The sequence below is a fragment of the Microcaecilia unicolor genome, chromosome 11 (assembly GCF_901765095.1).
Source record: "Microcaecilia unicolor chromosome 11, aMicUni1.1, whole genome shotgun sequence".
Lineage (NCBI taxonomy): Eukaryota > Metazoa > Chordata > Amphibia > Gymnophiona > Siphonopidae > Microcaecilia > Microcaecilia unicolor.
Window position 1 is genome coordinate 105,084,903 of NC_044041.1, and position 17,589 is coordinate 105,102,491.

Consider the following 17,589-nt stretch of genomic DNA (forward strand, 5'->3'; position numbering starts at 1 on the left):
GGTCATGTCACGGCTCATAGTGTTAGAGCCATGGCAGCGTCAGTGGCTCACTTGAAGTCAGCCACTATTGAAGAGATTTGCAAGGCTGCGACGTGGTCATCGGTCTACACATTCACATCACATTACTGCCTCCAGCAGGATACCCGATGCGACAGTCGGTTTGGACAATCGGTGCTGCAGAATCTGTTTGGGGTTTGAATCCAACTCCACCCTCCAGGACCCGATTTATTCTGTTCAGGCTGCACTCTCAGTTAGTTGTTCTTCGTAGGTCAATTTCTGTTATGCCCTCGCCATTGCGAGGTTCAATTGACCTGGGTTCTTGTTTTGAGTGAGCCTGAGAGCTAGGGATACCCCAGTCGTGAGAACAAGCAGCCTGCTTGTCCTCGGAGAAAGCGAATGATACATACCTGTAGCAGGTGTTCTCCAAGGACAGCAGGCTGATTGTTCTCACCTACCCTCCCTCCTCCCTTTTGGAGTTGCGTTTTCCTCGTTCCTTTGCTTGTCATTCAACTGAGCGGGAAGGCGGTCGCGCACGGGCGGGAAGGCGGCCGCGCATGCGCGGTGGGCGTGCCCTGTGTGCGGGACCTCCCGCGAAGTTTTCTTCCGGCTTGGAGGGGGCTGCCGTGGACGTCAACCCAGTCGTGAGAACAATCAGCCTGCTGTCCTCGGAGAACACCTGCTACAGGTGTGTGTCATTCGCTGGCAGTAGGCATCCATCCCTGCTTCTTGTGTAATAGCACTGTGACATCCAACAATTCTCCAGCATCCCCCCACAGCTGCCCCATCCCCACCCCTCAGATAGCCAAATGCCTCCTAAATGATGGATGCTAACTACTCCTGGAGCTTCCTTTAAAACTATTAACTGGACCTGCACTTTTGCCTTCCTGAAGGCTGTTAAGAGTGCTCATTTTCTGTCAGTAAGATTGGTCTCCTCAGCATTTCTCTTAAAATGTTCCAACACCACCTGTAGTGCATGCCGTGACATGACTACATCACCCTAAGCCCATCAGTAACTACTTCCTTATTGTATACAGCAGATGAATCAGGAACTGGTGGGTTGTGTCCATCTACTCGCAGGTGCAGATTACAAAGCTGAAGGCAGTGATACCAGATGGTCAGCTCCTCCTTCACTTCAGCATATCTCTGTCTCTAGCAGGTGGTAGACTGTGTCTCTGCAGCTCCTGGATTCGTCTCTTGGGCCTGCTCCTGGGCCTTTTGGCCAGTTGAGCTTAGGGGGTGTTTGGGCTTTGAGCCAACTTTAGGGGCATACCTGTGGCCTGGGTTCCTGCCTCACCCGGTGGTCCCTTTCCTCTGAGTTTGGACTGTTTGGACTGTAGCCTTCCTCACTAAAAATAAAAAAAAATTAAACATCTAGTCCACAACAGACCTCTGTTTGCTGCTATTATTAGCTGTTAAAGAAAATAAAGAGCGGGACACAGACTCTGCAGCTGCAACAGGGCAGCAGGTTGCTGAGAGGAGCCTTGGGGGTCAGCGTCTCTGGAGTCGCTGTGTGTGTGTAGCCTGCTGAGCCAGTTTGGTGGCAGGCTTGTCTGGGAGGTCCTGCTGTCGGCGGGAAGTCTTGCTGCATGTCTCTGGTGAGTGCCTTTTTTTCTGCCATTGGGGGATGCACAGTATTGGCAGCGGAGGCCAGCATAGGAGGCTCGTGTTCTGAGTAAGCGTTGGCGGCAGCGAGGACGTTTGTTGCCGGGTGCACAAAGGTACAGGCAGGCACCAGGGATTTCTTCCTCTCAAATGGGATTCCCGCTCTGAGGTGTCTGGTGCACGCGCCATTTTCTTTTGGCGTCTCCCGATTCGGCTCCCGCTTTCCGGTTGTTGGCGGCTTCGCCTCTGCTTTCGGGACCCCTTCAGGCTTTGTACCGACCTCTCCTGATTCGGGGGAATTGTTTTGTGCCCAGATTTCTTCCTCTTTTTTTTTCTCCACGTCTACTGGTTGAAGTGGCTTTTGCCCCCTCAGCATTTGTCTGTAGCCTGCTCCTTTTGAGAGATTCTTCGGGTACAGTAATGGCTTTGCTACCCTCTGTGGTAGATCCAGTGATCCTGGATAGGTGGCTGGGTGCCGAGTTGGAGGTAGGGTCATTGGGATCCCTCTCCCATCCCCCAACCCCTTGATAGCTTTGGGCTTGGGGGAGTTCTTATGCCCTTATCGGGTGGATGGGTTCTAGATGGCAAGTTTTCCAGAAGGAATCTGATGGTCCTTCTGCGGTGCACCTTGTTATTCGGATGCATGTCAGCCAGCCAATCTGGGGGCTTCTCTGGGTCTGGGGACTTCTGACCTTCCCCCCGAGTTCATTCTGCTGCTTCATATGCCTATGTGTTGTAGAAGTCTTGGTGGTGGAACTGACAGTTTTGTTTTTTTTAGTTCAGCCTTTGGAGATTTCTGGCTTGTTCCCTGTCTGGCTCCACTGATGGACCCTGCCCCAAAGAGAAGGGATGTTTACTCTCCAGCTCAGCAGTAGGTTCCATTTCTCTCCTGTCTTCCTCTGTTTGGAGAGAGTCTTTTCAGGGCAGTCTCTGTGCACAGAGGCAACAAGAAATCACCTGAGCTGGAAAGCCACGTTTGCCTAACTGGGTGCATTGATGGCAGCAGTCTCCAGTAGGTCTCACTGTCTTTGGTGAGTTAAGATTTGCTTATAGTTCCTGCATTGGCTAAAGGCTGTTCTTGGTTTGGGAAACAGTGAACAGCATCAGAGAAGGGCTCCTTGTGTGTTGGCACTCCTTATTTTGTATTTTATTTACAGACTTTTCGGTCCCCTTGGTTTTTTTCTCTGAGGGCAATTGCTTGAACACCCTGAAAGTTTCCCTCGCTTCCTTTGTGGAACTCTTTTTATTGACAGTCTATGGGTACACCACCCTGAGTGTGCCTGATCACCTCTAATATTGGAAGCTCAGCAGGGTTGGGCTTGGTTTCTGCTTGGATGGGAGACTGCCTGGGAATACCAGGTGCTGTAGGTTGTCTTTTTTTCTTTTTTTTACCTGCACCTATAGAAGGGAGTTTTTAGGCTTAGTGTCTTTGGCTCCAGGTTTCTGTGGGAAATGTTATATATTTTCTGGGGCTAGTGCTCTGGTCTCCATGGTAACCATGGAACCTCAGTGCTGCCATGGGGGCATTATCTCCAGATGCAGTAGTTTCAGAAAATAGTATTTTTTTCTGGAAGATGGCTGGCTTTCAACCTGAAGGTCACAGGTTTAAGGCTGGTTTGTGCATCATATTAGAAGCTGTGGCCCTCGCCTCCTTTACTTATGGGGCATATTTTACTTCACTCTCCCATATTGCTTGCCTTGGCAAGCAGTTCTTTGCATAGCTGCGACAGCTTACACTATGCTACAGTGCCAAAGGTTAGCTGTGGTGGTTTCCCACAGCAGCTTTTGCATTTTTTCTTTGTATTGGACAGCTAGCTATATTGCAGAGCTACTTCAATTTAGCATTCTTCCCTGCACTTCTCCTCTAGCAAGCGTTTCTGCTCTTTCCTCCTTGGCCCCCCTCATCTGCAGTTTCTCTGGTTGGCCATTCTGGACCCTCAAGTTCAGTTCCAAGCTTTGCCTTTTGGTATGGCTATGGCTGCATGCACCTTTTCCTAGGTTTGGGAGTGTTAATGGCATTCTCCGCAAGGATTGCATCAGAGTGCACCCTGCTCTAGACAAGTACTGTTAACCTTCCAGGGTCTCGCTGTTGGAATCCTTGGGCTGGGTGGTCACCCTTCAACTGAGCCACCTCGTCCTATCCCAGACAGCTCTGGTACGATTTTTTTTCTTGACCAAGGACTGGAGGATCTAGCTTCAGACTCGGGTGCGCAGTCTGCTCAGGGTGCCGAGTCCTCGGGCCTGGCAGTGCATTCATGTGGCAGCTACTGTGGAGGTAGTGGCGTGGGCTGTGCTTACATGTGACATCTACGGCTCTTGCTTTTCGGCAGGTGATCTCCTGTGTCCCAGGCGTGTTGGCCGTGGTTGTTCTCGGCACAGCTGCGCATGATCTGGTGGCTCCGTAATTCTTCCCTGTGGAGGGGATGCCTTGGCGCCTCCGCAGTGGATGGTGGTGATCACGGATGCAAGTCTTTTGGGCTGGAGAGCTCTTGCCGCCTCCTTCCGCCTCGGGGGTGGTGGATGACAGGAGATGGTGAGGCCGATCTCCCGCCTGGACCTGTTTTTCGTGCTCTTCGTCTTCTAGCCTTTCAAGACTTGTTGCGGGCCTGGCGGTGCTTGTGCCGTCGGAGTACACGATGGCAGTGGCTTCGGCAGGGTGGGACTCAATCGGGCCCTGGCCACCAGGGCGTGTCGCCCCCCCTCCCCCATGGAGTGGGCAGAGGACCTTGTGTTCTGTTTCTCCACAACCCACTTTGCGGGCATTTCCTATGGTGACCTGTCTTTTTCTGCAGTCTTCTGGTCTCAGAATGGTTATTCCGCACAAGTGCTTCTTTAGTTCGGCCTCAGAGAGCTCCAGAGGTAGATCTGATGGGTGTCCCAGCTGGACACCGAGGTGCCTTCTTTCTTTTATCATCGGAGAGAGTGATTCGGCTGTTTAGCTGCTTCTCTAGCCAGAGGACGTTGTTAATGTTTCTTCCGTGGCTTCCCTGCGGCTGAGTTCTTTTCGGATCGCTGTCCACCGAGGTCGAGTCATTCTGGTAGCTCCGGATTGGCCAAGGCGCCCTTGGTATGTGGATCTGGTGCGGCTCCTGGTGGTGCCTCTGTTTCAAATTCTTCTTTCCAGGCTCTTCCTTCAGGGGTCTGTTACAGAGTGGAGGATCCCTCTTGCTTTGGTCTTACGGTCTTGGTTTTTTGAGAGGCTGACTGAGGACAGAGTTCTTCGGACACAGTGATTACTGCTCTGTTGCAAGCTTTTATGCGGTCCACTGTGACAACTTATTCTCGGGTGTAGAGGATTTTTTGAGGCAGTGTTGCGGCCCACACTTGGTCTCCGTTGCGGGCATCTGTTCCTCAGTGATTGATTTTTTCTTTTGCAGGACGGGTTGCAGAAGGGCCTGGCCTCTAATTCGCTTTGTGTGCAGGTGGTAGTACCCTGCTTCTGGTAGAGAGTGGCTCTTCTCTGGCTTCGCACCTGGATGTGGTGCATTTCTTGCAGTGTGCTTTGCTCCTCCGCTGCTGCGACCTTGTTCACTCTGAAACCTCTTTCTTGTTCTCCGAGCCTAGCTTAGGGCTCCTTGTCTACCAAACATGGCTTAGGACTCATTTTGATCCTTTGCAGAAGGCTTCGCTTAGGAGCTTACTCGCAAGCGGTGTTCTTGGTTGCCAATTCTTTGGCACACTGTGTGTCTGAATTTTTAGCGCTGCGGTGCCGAGCTGCTTTTCTGCAATTTGCTGACTCTGGAGTGACCTTGCATATAAGGTTCCTCATCTTTTTACCGGCTATGGTTTGGCCTTTCTTCTTTATCAGCCTCTCTTTCCTCCTTTCGGGAGGGGGATTTTCACGTGGAGTACGTGGAGCTTTGTCTTCTGGAGGTTCGGAGGGTTATCCAACATTCGCAGATGTCGCATGTTTTTCAGCATTCTGATCTTCTTTTTGTCCTCACTGATTCTTGCCGTGGGACGACGGCCTCTGATCTGGCTATTTCTCGTTGGATTGCAGATACTTTGTTTCCATGGATTTTTTGGAAGGTTGCGTCTCGCTGATGGTGTTGCAGGCTCGTTCCATGAGGTTGCTCTCTACCTCTTGGGCGGAACGGGTGTGCTTTTGCTATTCGGATGCTGCCTTTGCAGCGGCTGTTCTGTCTTGGGGAGCAGCGACTTCCCATCCTAATTAGGGATTGGTTTGGTATCCTGGATTCATCTGCTGCATACGCTAAGGATGGTAAAATTATGCCTACCTTTAGTAGCAGCAGATGAATCCAGGATCCCACCCTCTGTCAGCCACGTTTGTTTTGCCTGTCCTTGTCCTGGATTTTAGTTTAAAAAAAAAAAAAAAGAGAGAGAACAGAAACCACTGTAGAGGAGTCCATCGCGGTCGTGGTTTCTCTGAGTTGGACTGACGAGTTTCTGTTGTGTTTGGTTGGTGAGGAAGGCTTCCTGGTTTCTTGTCTGATTCTGCTTGTTGATGAGACATATACTGAAGTAAAGGAGGAGCTGACCATCTGATATCACTGCCTTCAGCTTTGTAATCTCTATCTCCACCTGTTGGTAGATGGACACAACCCACCAGTTCCTGGATTCATCTGTTGCTGCTAAAGGAAAGAAAATTATCAGCAGGTAAGTCATAATTTTTCCTTGCTTCTACCAATGCACCATGCGTGGTAACAAAAATCCCACTTTGTCATGTAGTCTTCAACTGTGCCAACCACCATGAGTATTCAGTCTCTTAGAATCAGACTGCACAGGGCTGTTTTGCTGTATAGTCTTGTCAGGAAGCTAATGCCTCGCAAAACCCTCTGCTTCATGTGAGAATTTAAAAAGCACATTTTTTTCTCTTCCAGAAGATCTTCAACTTAATAGGGTAAACCATAGTCTGTAAAACATTATGCAAATAAAATTTCTTCCTGACTGCCCTGTACTGCTTCTGATAACTAGCTGTATGGGCTGGTCTACAAACAGCATTACCTTGCTGTTGATATTTAAGATCTCTGGTTTTCAAGCTCAGTGTCTGTTCTCTAGGATGAAAATTCAGTTGTACCTATGTGCCGCTCGGGGACCTGATGTGCTCTCAACAAACAGGTCAGCGGGCACTGGAGAATCAGGAAACAGGACCTGCAGTACCTTGGCCACAAAGTTCTCCATGTCCTATTTAAAACATTTAAATTTCAGTTGCTTAATCTGTTAGCTAAATATGTTGTATTACTGCCACCTTGATTGTTGGTTAGTATTGATGTGCATTGCTTCCAGTTTTCTTCCTATTTTAATCTTGCTGTTTTACACAATTCCTGCCCCCCCCCCCCCCCCCCCCCCCCAATTTCTTGGTCTGGTTCTTAAATCTGTCTGGCACTGTGAGCTAGAACTTGCTTTGTATTTTTTTTTTTTTTGGGGGGGGGGTGGGGGTTAGTATTGTCTGTTAACTTGATAGTAAAAACTCTAAATATTTTGTGTCTCATTCCTATCTCAGTGTTCTAGAGCAGTATTTCTCAAGTCCGGTCCTGGAGTACTCCTTGCCAGTCAGGTTTTCAAAATATCCACAATGAATATGCATGAAATAGATTTGCATATTATGGAGGCAGTGTATGCAAATCAAGTTCATGCATATTCATTGTGAAAACCTCACTGGCAAAGGGGTGCTCCAGGACCAGACTGGAAACGCTGTTTAGAGTACCTTCTAATCCAGAACATTCTCATTTTTCTTGATATTTCATTCATCAATTCTCACATAATGATGCATGCAATATGTTGGTAGGTGAAGGGTAGCTTTTGGACCATGATCTCAGTGCTGTGGTATGAGAGAGTTGATATTTGTGTAGAAGTTCATTAATATACATTAGATGCCTCCTCTTAATCAATTGCTTTAATCCTAATTATTAATCATTTTACTCCTCCCCTCAACAGGATCCTGATGGAGAACATGCTAGAAGAGCAGTGCAAAAGATGATAAACAGCATGGGAGGCCCTGGTCCTATGGGTTTCATGGGTCCAGGTCCTATGGGTCCTATGGGACCCATGGGAGGGCCTGGCCCCATGGGAAGACCAATGGGGATGGGGCCAGGTCCAGGACCACTTGGACCGGGAGTCAACATTCCCCCCAGTATCCTTAATAACCCTAACATTCCTAATGAAATCATCCATGCATTGCAGACTGGGAGACTTGGCAGCACAGTGTTTATTGCAAATGTAAGTATATCTGAAATTATTCAAATTCTCTGAAATTTTTATTTTGTGCTTGTCTGTGAAGTACTACTTTTTGAGGCTATGACAGCAGATATTGAACAACCTCCATTGATCAATCATTGCCTGTTTTGAAATTGTTCTCTTTATATCATTGCCTGTGGGAGAGTTTACATATTTGAGTGTTTTAGATATTGAAACGGGAATATTTGATTAGAACTGGTTGGTAATGGTTTGTCTTTGGTTCTCAGAAGAGGAACAGGAGAAGAAAAAAGTGGAGATATCACTGGAGCTGTACTCTGGGTCAACGATAAAATTTATAACCAGAGTTTCCTGGTCGTCAACAGCAGATGAATCCATTAACTGCTGATGCGTTGTATCCGCCTACCAGCAGGTGGAGATAGAGAACACTGAAAGCACATGATGTTCCAGGATGCCCAACCCCGCTGTGCCTTCAGTATAACTCTATCTCCCAGCAGGTGTGGACGTTGCTGCTCAGCTCCTGGATTTCTGCCTGGGGTGGCTCCTGTGCTTTGCCAGTAGAGCAGGGGGTGTTGTGGCTGGTGGTGCCCACTTTAAAGGCATACTTGGTTTTCCCTGTCCCTGCCTTACCCCATTCCCCCTCCTCTCGGAGTTCCTCTGTGGCTGCCTGCCTCTAACTTTCCTTACAGTAAAAAAAAAACCAAAAAACGAGAGGCTTTCTCTTAAGCTCTTGGTTCGGTGCAGCTTGACCGCAGCTCGTTTGACTCGGTCTTGAGGTGAGAGTGGTGCCCAGCTCCTCTGGGGAGGTTCCTGCTGACAGCTGTCTGTGCGGGGTAAGTTTTGGCGCGAAGGCACCATTTTGTTTTCTGTATTTGATGGCTGCTGAAGGGGTTTCCCCACTGTGGGAAACGCAGATCAGCAGCGGGGCTTTGCAGCACATGCTGCCTAGATGCTAATGCTGGCACGAGCATGGCGGTCAGTGATTCTTCCCGCCCGCCGGAGTTGTCAGTGGCCACCATCTTGGAGGCGCCGTGTGACTCGACCCTTGCGGTTGCGGAGGGTGTCTGAGTGCAGGGGGGGGGGGCGCCTCTTTCTAGGGGAGCTTTTGCCTCCGCTTCCCCCAATGTGGGGGCGGATGTACAGGGTGAGTTTTTCTCCCCTGAATTTGTGCTGCTGATGCATAAGGCTTTTATGTTAAAAAGAGCACTGTCTGAGGCTCCTGCCAATTCCTGTCGGTCTGGGTTGCCTCTGGTTCTTTATAGCCCAGCGTCTGCTAGAGACTTTATTTCTTCCCCCGAGGTTTTGGCTGACGCTAAGCATAGATGAGTGAATACCCCGTCTGAGGGGGACTCTTCATTCTGTTCTCCCCCGTGGTCTAGTTTCGGGGCATCTGAGGGGTCTGGCAGGCCATCACGGACTGATGATCCAGATGAGGGTGGCTGCTTGCCACAGGAGTTGGATGACCCTAAAGCGGTTCGAATTTTCCACCGCGACGAGTTGCCAGCTCTCATTTCTGATGCCTTACAGGCCTTTTGTATTGAAGGTCCTGACGAGGGCGCTGCCTCTTCTATTAATCCCAGGATGGCTAGCACTAAGAAGCCTTCTCGGGCTTTTCCCGTGCTTGCTTCCATCCAAGAGCTTATTTCAGCTCAATGGTCTGACCCTGAAGGTCCCTTGAAGGTGGCCAAGGGCTATGTGTCACCCTTACCCCCTGAGGGAAAGTCAGTTGACCCTCTTTGGGATGCCTAAAGATGCTTTAGTCACGGCTGTGACTAAAAAGACTACTCTCACGGTGGAGGGTGGGGTTGCTTTGAAAGATATGCAGGACCGGCTGCTGGAATCCGTGCTGAAGCGGTCCTTTGATATCTCGGGCCTTTCCTTACGGGCGGCTATTTGCAGTTCCTATGCAGCCCGGGCCTGCCTTTCCTGGTTGCAGCAGGCGGTTGAGCAGCCCGCTGATGGAGCGGGTTCCCTCGCTGAGGTCCGTCCCCCTGTCTTTTTTGGCTGATGCCCTTTATGATCTAGTCAGAGGACCTAGGGGTTGCCTGAGGATAGGCCGAGGCCTTCTTCCAAAAGTCCTTCTTTTCTCTCCTCTTCCACGCCACGTTTTCGCGAAGCTCGCAGGTATCGCCCAGGGCGCTCTGTGGGGTTTAGTCAACGTACCCATTTCCAGCAGAGGAACTCCTTTCGATCAGACAAACGCGCGGCGTCAGCGTCCGGGCAACGTCCAGGAGTTCAGGGGCGTCCTCCACAATGATGGGGGTCGTCTCTCCCTCTTCTTTGAGGAGTGGACCAAGATTACTTCGGATCAGTGGGTCCTAGACCTGAACAGAGAAGGTTACCGGCTAGAATTTGCCGTCCCAGTAGGAGATGCGTTTTTGGAGTCCCGATTCGGCACAGCTGTTAAGCGGGCAGCAGTATACGAGACCTTGCAGGTATTGCTGAAGCTTGGAGCGGTGGCTCCGGTTCCTCCCGCCGAACGCGGCTGCGGTCGCTACTCCATCTATTTTGTGGTGCCTCGAAAAGGCGGGTCGCTCAGACTTATCCTCGACTTACACAGAGTCAACGAGGCCTTAGGAGTGCGACACTTCCGCATGGAAACCCTGCGCTCCGTCATTGCGGCGAGAGTTTCTCACGTCTCTGGACCTCAAGGAAGCATACTTGCATATTCCCATCTAGCCGCCGCAACAGCGGTTTCTCTGGTTTGCGGTATTGAGCCAACATTTCCAGTTTTGCGCCTTGCCTTTTGGCCTGGCGACTGCCCCTCGGACTTTTTTCCAAGGTCATGGTGGTAGTGGCTGCCTTTCTCAGGCGAGAGGGTATCAGAGTTCACCCTTATCTCGACGACTGGCTCATCAGAGCGGATTCGGCAAACGAGAGTCGACTTCCCACAGCCAGAGTTGTTACAGTTCTTCAGACTCTGGGCTGGGTAGTTAATGCCCAAAAGTCACCTGACCCCCCTCTGTCTCTTGAGTATTTGGGGGTCCGGTTCGACACGGCTTTGGGGTTCGTTTTTCTTCCCGACAGCAGGCGGCTCAAGCTTCAGAATCAGGTCCGCCTGCTCCTGCGGATGCCTCGCCCTCGAGCTTGGGACTTGTTCAGCTCCTGGGCTCTATGATGGCCACCATAGAGGTGGTTTCCTGGGCGAGAGCTCACATGAGACCGCTGCAGCTTGCTGTGCTTCAGCAGTGGTCTCTGATTTTCCAGGAATACCAGCGCAGACTACAGTGTCTTCCTGCGGCCCAGCGCAGTATGGATTGGTGGCTTTCCGACAGGCTGCGGCAGGGGATGCCACTGCTCTTCCCTTTTGGTGTCTGGTGATAACGGATGCCAGCCTTTTGGACTGGGGAGCTCATTGCCGGGGACGCTATGCTCAGGGTCTGTGGTCCACCGCGGAAGTGGGATGGTCCATCAATCGCTTGGAACTGAGAGCGATATTTCAGGCTCTTCTGGCCTTCCACAGGACGCTGAAGGGTGACTATGGAAGATCATTGCCGCTTTGGTCTTGCGGCCTCTGGCTCTTGAGAAGGGCGCAATTGAGGGACAAGGGCTATTCTAATCAGGTTATTGCCACGCTCTTGCAGGCTGGCACGCAGTCTACCTCTGCGACTTATGCTTGGATCTGGCGCACTTTTGAGGCATGGTGTACGCCAAAGTCTATCTCGCCGACTCTGGTGACACTCGTTCTTGCTGGACTTTTTTCAGGACGGGCTACAAAAGGGCCTGGCCTACAATTCCCTTCGAGTTCAAGTGGCAGCGTTGGCCTGCTTCCGGGGGAAAGTCTCCGGATTGTCCCTTGCTGCTCATCCGGATATTCTCCGTTTTCTCAGAGGGGCGCTTTGTCTCCGTCCTCCTTTGCGGTCGCCTTTCCGGCTTGGAACTTGGGGCTCGTGTTGAAAGGCGCTCCAGCGATCTCCGTTTGAGCCTCTTAAAACGAGCTTCTGAGAAGGATGTGACTCTCAAGATACGTTTTTTTTTTTTAGTGGCAATGACGTCGACTAGAAGAGTGTCTGAGCTTCAGGCTCTTTCTTGTCAGGATCCTTTTCTGCAGTTCTCGGAATCTGGGGTAACTGTTCGAACGGTGCCTTCTTTTTTGCCTAAGGTGGTTTCAGCTTTTCACCTCAACCAGCCCATCTTTCTTCCTTCCTTCTCTAAGGAGGCATTTCCGGACTCCTTTGGGCAATTGCGCCTTTTGGATGTCCGCAGGGCTCTGTGGCAGTATCTGCAGATGTCAAATGAGTTTAGAAATTCTGATAATTTATTTGTTCTGTTGGCAGGTCCCCGACGGGGGTTTCCGGCGTGTAAGGCCACTATAGCCCAATGGCTTAAGAAACTCATTTTTCCATATCATCAAGCTGATCAATCCATAGACTGGTGGGTTGTGTCCATCTACCAGCAGGTGGAGATAGAGAGCAAACTTTTGCCTCCCTATATGTGGTCATGTGCTGCCGGAAACTCCTCAGTATGTTCTCTATCTCAGCAGGTGGTGGTCACACACAGCAGCAGCTCTGGCTAGGCCTCCAAGCCTAATCCTTAGGTTTTGTTGAGGCCTGGGGTTGAGGGCTCTTTTGAGCAAGTGCAAACCTGGTGGTGCCAGGTCCCTCCTTTTCTCCCCCCTCCCGCTGGCTCCGTTTAAAAAAAAAAAAAAAAAAAAATTTTAAACGTCTTTAAAGGCGTTTAATTCGACGTTTCTTTAAACGTTCATTGCAGCTACTCACTGGGACACCAGTTCGTTACAGCTCGGAGCGGCAAGCAGGTAATTTTACCTTTTTATAGCGGGCAGGGGGTTCCCCGATTCTTCTCCTCGTGGCATATGGCGTCGGAGGGCGAGGGCGCAAAGGGTCGCTCCCCGGATCGCTGGAGCGCTTCTAGAGGGGATGCGGGGGTTTTACAACCTGATTCGCCCTTGATGGGTGACAGTTTAGTGACCGATGAATGTCCCGGTCGTTCCTCCGGCGTGGCGGTTTTTTCCCGCCATAAACGCCCATCCCCCGCTCCTCGCCTCCGCCATCTTGGCCGGCCACGCGGCTCGGACGGCTTCTTCGTGGGCCGCCCTTGAGGTTGGAGACATTAATGCCATGAACGCCCTTAATTTGGGCGACGGCACAAGCGGCTAAAGTTAAGCGCCGTTCTTCCCGCGCGGCTCCTTCGCGGAGTTTCGCGCCGGACGCCATTTTGGATGCGCAGCATGTCTCTCCCCCGCTATTGCGAGCGCCGGTTGAGAGTGCGTCTAGGGCTGTTGCCCAGGCTGCGGAAGTGCACAGTCTGGGGGGTTTCTCCCCCGAGTTTGTTTTGCTGCTGCATCAGGCTTTCCTCATGCAAAACGCTGCCCCTGCTCCCTCTTCTGATAAAGAGGTTGAGGTTCCCAGAGGTAAACGCCCTCGGGTTGATTTCCAGGCCTTGGAGGACTTTGTCTCCTCCGATGTAGATGAGGGCAGCGTGTCTGAGGTCTCCCAACGGTCCTTTGCGGATTCCTTGGAGGAGATAGATCCCCGCTCGGATGGAGCGGATGACCCCTCTGCAGCGCGGCTTTTTAGCCCAGAGGATTTGCCCAACCTGTTTTTACAGGCCATGGACACTTTGAAGATTTCCTCTCCGGAGGACGTCTCTCCCTCAGCCCCTGTTGGCTCTGCCATTATGCTGGGGACGAAGCGCCCGCCTAGATCCTTCCACGTGCATGATGCCATGCACACCTTAATTGCGGCTCAATGGGATGTCCTGGAAACGAGCCTTAAAGTGGCTAGGGCTATGTCCCGCCTCTATCCTTTGGCTGTGAGTGAACGTGAGGCCTATCTGTGGCCTACCGTGGATTCTTTAATCACTGCGGTGACTAAGAAAACGGCGTTGCCGGTGGAAGGTGGCACGGCCCTAAAGGACGCCCAAGACAGAAGATTGGAGGCGGCCTTAAGGTCATCCTTTGAGGCAGCTGCTTTAAGTTTGCAGGCCTCAGTTTGCGGCTCCTATGTGGCCAGGGCGTGCCTGACTATGGTGCAGCGGGCTTCCCCCTCGGATCTTTCCTTGAGGGCTGATTGGCCGGCCCTGGAATCGGGCTTAGCCTATTTGGCAGACTTGCTGTATGATGTCTTGAGAGCCTCAGCTAAAGGCATGGCTCAGACAGTCTCTGCGCGGCGGTGGCTTTGGCTGAAACATTGGTCTGCTGACCACGCCTCTAAATCCCGCCTGGCTAGATTGCCTTTTAAAGGCAAGCTGTTCTTTGGGGTCGAGCTGGACAAAATCGTGACCGATCTCGGCACGTCTAAGGGCAAGAAATTACCAGAGGTCAGGGCTCGGGCTAGTACTCGTCCCGGTACCTCCAGAGGACGGTTGCTGGAAGCCCGTCGGTACCGCCCGGGCAAGTCGGGTTCCTCTGCCCCCTCTTCCTTCAAGAGGAATTTCTCCCCCAAGCAGCATTCCTTTCGCAGAGACCGCCGTCCCGGAGGTGCTCCCTCCGGTCCTCCCCCAGGGTCTCGTACCCAATGACGGGGCCTTGGTCCACGCCCCAGTGCAGATTGGAGGACGGCTGTCCTCGTTTCTGGGCGAGTGGACCACTATAACTTCAGACGCGTGGGTGCTGGAAGTCATCAGAGACGGCTACAAGCTAGAGTTCTGCCAACCCTTAAGAGACGGGTTTGTACTCTCTCCCTGCAAGTCTCCGGTCAAGCTGTGGCAGTGCAGCAGACCTTGGACAACCTGATCCGCCTGGGTGCGGTCGTTCCGGTGCCAAAAAATCAGATTGGCAAGGGACGTTACTCCATTTACTTTGTGGTTCCAAAGAAAGGAGGTTCTGTCCGGCCTATCCTCGACCTCAAAGGGGTCAATCGGGCCTGGAAAGTGAGGCACTTTCGCATGGAGACTCTCCGCTCTGTTATAGCGGCAGTGAAGGCAGGAGAGTTCTTGGCTTCCTTGGACATCAAGGAAGCGTACCTGCATATTCCCATCTGGCCTCCTCTCCAACGCTTTCTGCGTTTTACAGTCCTGAGACGACACTTCCAGTTCAGAGCCCTCCCTTTCAGGTTGGCTACTGCTCCGTGGACCCTTTCCAAAGTAATGGGGGTCATAGCGGCCTTCCTGCTAAAGGAAGGAGTACAAGTCCATCCTTATCTGGACGACTGGTTGATCCGAGCCCCCTCTTATGCAGAGTGCGGCAAAGCTATGGACCGGGTAGTTGCTCTTGTGAGCTCCCTGGGATGGATCATCAACTGGAAGAAGAGCCAGCTGCGCCCGACTCAGTCCCTGGAGTATCTGGGAGTTCGATTCGACACCCAAGTGGGCAGAGTGTTCCTGCCAGACAATCGGATTGTCAAGCTTCAGGCTCAGGTGGACTAGTTCCTAGTAGCCTCTCCTATTCGGGCTTGGGACTACGTGCAGCTGTTGGGCTCTATGACGGCCACGATGGAAGTAGTGCCCTGGGCCAGGGCTCATATGAGACCACTACAGCTATCTCTGCTGCTGCGCTGGACTCCGATGTCGGAGGATTATGCTGTGCGCCTTCCCGTGGACCCAGCAGTGCGCAAGGCGCTGAGCTGGTGGACGCAGACAGACAAGTTGTCTGCAGGATTGCCTCTGGTGACCCCGGAGTGGATTGTCGTCGCGACAGACGCCTCTTTGATGGGCTGGGGAGCCCACTGCTTGGGAAGGACAGCGCAGGGGCTCTAGTCTCCTGCAGAGGCAAGTGGTCTATCAACCTCCTGGAACTCAGAGCCATTCGGTTGGTGTTATTGGAGTTCATCCCGGTACTGGTGTTGTAGCCTGTACGGGTCCTGTCGGACAATGCCACGGCTGTGGCCTATATCAACCGCCAGGGAGGTAACAAGAGCGCCCCTCTAGCCAAGGAGGCTATGAGTCTTTGCCAGTGGGCGGAAGCGAACCTGGAGCAGCTTTCAGCGGCCCACATTGCCGGAGTCATGAATGTCAAGGCGGACTTTCTCAGTCGCCATACCTTGGAGCCCGGAGAGTGGCAACTATCTGCTCAGGCGTTCTTGGACATCACGAAGCGCTGGGGCCAGCCGAGCCTAGATCTGATGGCGTCATCGGCCAATTGCCAAGTGCCGCGCTTTTTCAGCAGAGGACGGGACCCTCGATCCCTGGGAGTAGATGCTCTTCTCCAACAGTGGCCGACACAAGAGCTCCTCTATGTGTTCCCGCCCTGGCCCATGTTGGGTAGGGTGCTAGACCGGGTGGCAAAGCATCCCGGCAGGGTAATCCTGGTGGGTCCGGATTGGCCCAGACGTCCCTGGTATGCGGACTTGATCAGGCTCTCAGTCGACGATCCTCTGCGGCTGTCAGTGGAGCAGGGCCTGTTACATCAGGGTCCCGTGGTGATGGAGATCCCTCTCCCTTTGGTCTTACGGCCTGGCTATTGAGCGGCAGCGTCTGAGGAAGAAGGGCTTCTCAGACAAGGTCATCGCCACTATGCTGAGAGCGAGGAAGCGCTCTACTTCTACTGCTTACGCCAGGGTTTGGCGTATCTTTGCAGCATGGTGTGAAGCAGGCTGTCTTTCTCCCTTCACTGCTCCAATTTCTTCAGTGTTGGCGTTCCTGCAAGAAGGTCTGGAGAAAGGCCTGTCGCTCAGTTCCCTTAAAGTCCAGGTAGCGGCTCTGGCTTGCTTCAGGGGCCGCCTGAAGGGTGCTTCCCTGGCTTCGCAGCCAGATGTGGTGCGCTTTCTCAAGGGAGTTAATCACCTGCGCCCTCCTCTGCACTCAGTGGTGCCTGCGTGGAATCTCAACCTGGTGCTAAGAGCATTGCAGAAGCTGCCTTTTGAACCCTTGTCGAGGGCATCTCTGAAAGACCTGACGTTGAAAGCAGTCTTTTGGTGGCTATCACTTCAGCCAGAAGAGTTTCCGAGCTCCAGGCGCTCTCATGTCGAGAGCCTTTTCTGCAGTTCACTGAGGCAGGAGTGACTATTCGCACAGTGCCTTCCTTCCTGCCCAAGATTGTTTCTCGCTTCCATGTGAATCAGCAGCTCTGTCTCCCTTCCTTTCGTAGGGAGGACTACCCAGAGGAGTACTCTGCTCTTAAATATCTGGATGTGAGACGAGTCATCTTCAGATACTTGGAAGTGACCAATGATTTCCGGAAATCGGATCATCTGTTTGTCCTGTTTGCAGGTCCTCGTAAGGGTCTGCAGGCTGCTAAGCCTACAGTGGCAAGATGGGTCAAGGAAGCCATTGCAGCGGCTTATGTGGCCGCGGGGAAGGTGCCGCCTATCCAGCTGAAGGCTCACTCCACGAGAGCTCAGGCGGCCTCGATGGCAGAGGCCGGATCCGTCTCCTTGGAAGAGATATGCAAGGCGGCAACTTGGGCTTCGGCTCATACATTCTCCAAGCATTACCGTTTGACTGTGGTTGCACGGGCGGAGGCCCGGTTTGGAGCTTCAGTGTTGAGGTCAGGGATTTCAATGTCCCGCCCTGGGTGAGTACTGCTTCGGTACATCCCACCAGTCTATGGATTGATCAGCTTGATGATATGGAAGGTAAAATTATGTATAATCATACCTGATAATTTTCTTTCCATTAATCATAGCTGATCAATCCATAGCCCCTCCCAGATATCTGTTCTGTTTTTATTCTGGTTGCATTTCAGGTTCAAGTTTAGTCTTCAGTTATTTCAGAAAGACTTCGTGTTCAAGTTCTTTCACTTGGATTCTTCAAGAGTTGAGACGAGTTTGTGTTACAGTGAGCTGCTGCATTCCTCTCCCCTCCGTCTTACGGGGCTGGATTGAGACATAAATTCTGCCGGCACTCCCTCCCGCTTCGTGCGGCTGTAGGGCAGCTTTGTACCCCTCCCGCTTCGGCGGTGTTAGGGTCAGTCAGCTCCTCCCGCGGTTGCGG

The 17,589-nt window shown here is 52.1% G+C and overlaps 1 protein-coding gene across 4 annotated transcripts in view; it reads left to right on the forward strand.

The window, feature by feature from the left end:
* The window catches only part of HNRNPM (heterogeneous nuclear ribonucleoprotein M), a 170,041-nt gene that overhangs the window by 74,934 nt on the left and 77,518 nt on the right, over positions 1–17,589 (forward strand). For all 4 annotated transcript variants that reach the window (XM_030217975.1, XM_030217973.1, XM_030217974.1 and 1 more), the window contains one exon: positions 7,501–7,782. In XM_030217975.1, coding sequence (XP_030073835.1) covers positions 7,501–7,782 — 282 coding nt within the window. The remainder of the gene's footprint in view (positions 1–7,500; positions 7,783–17,589) is intronic.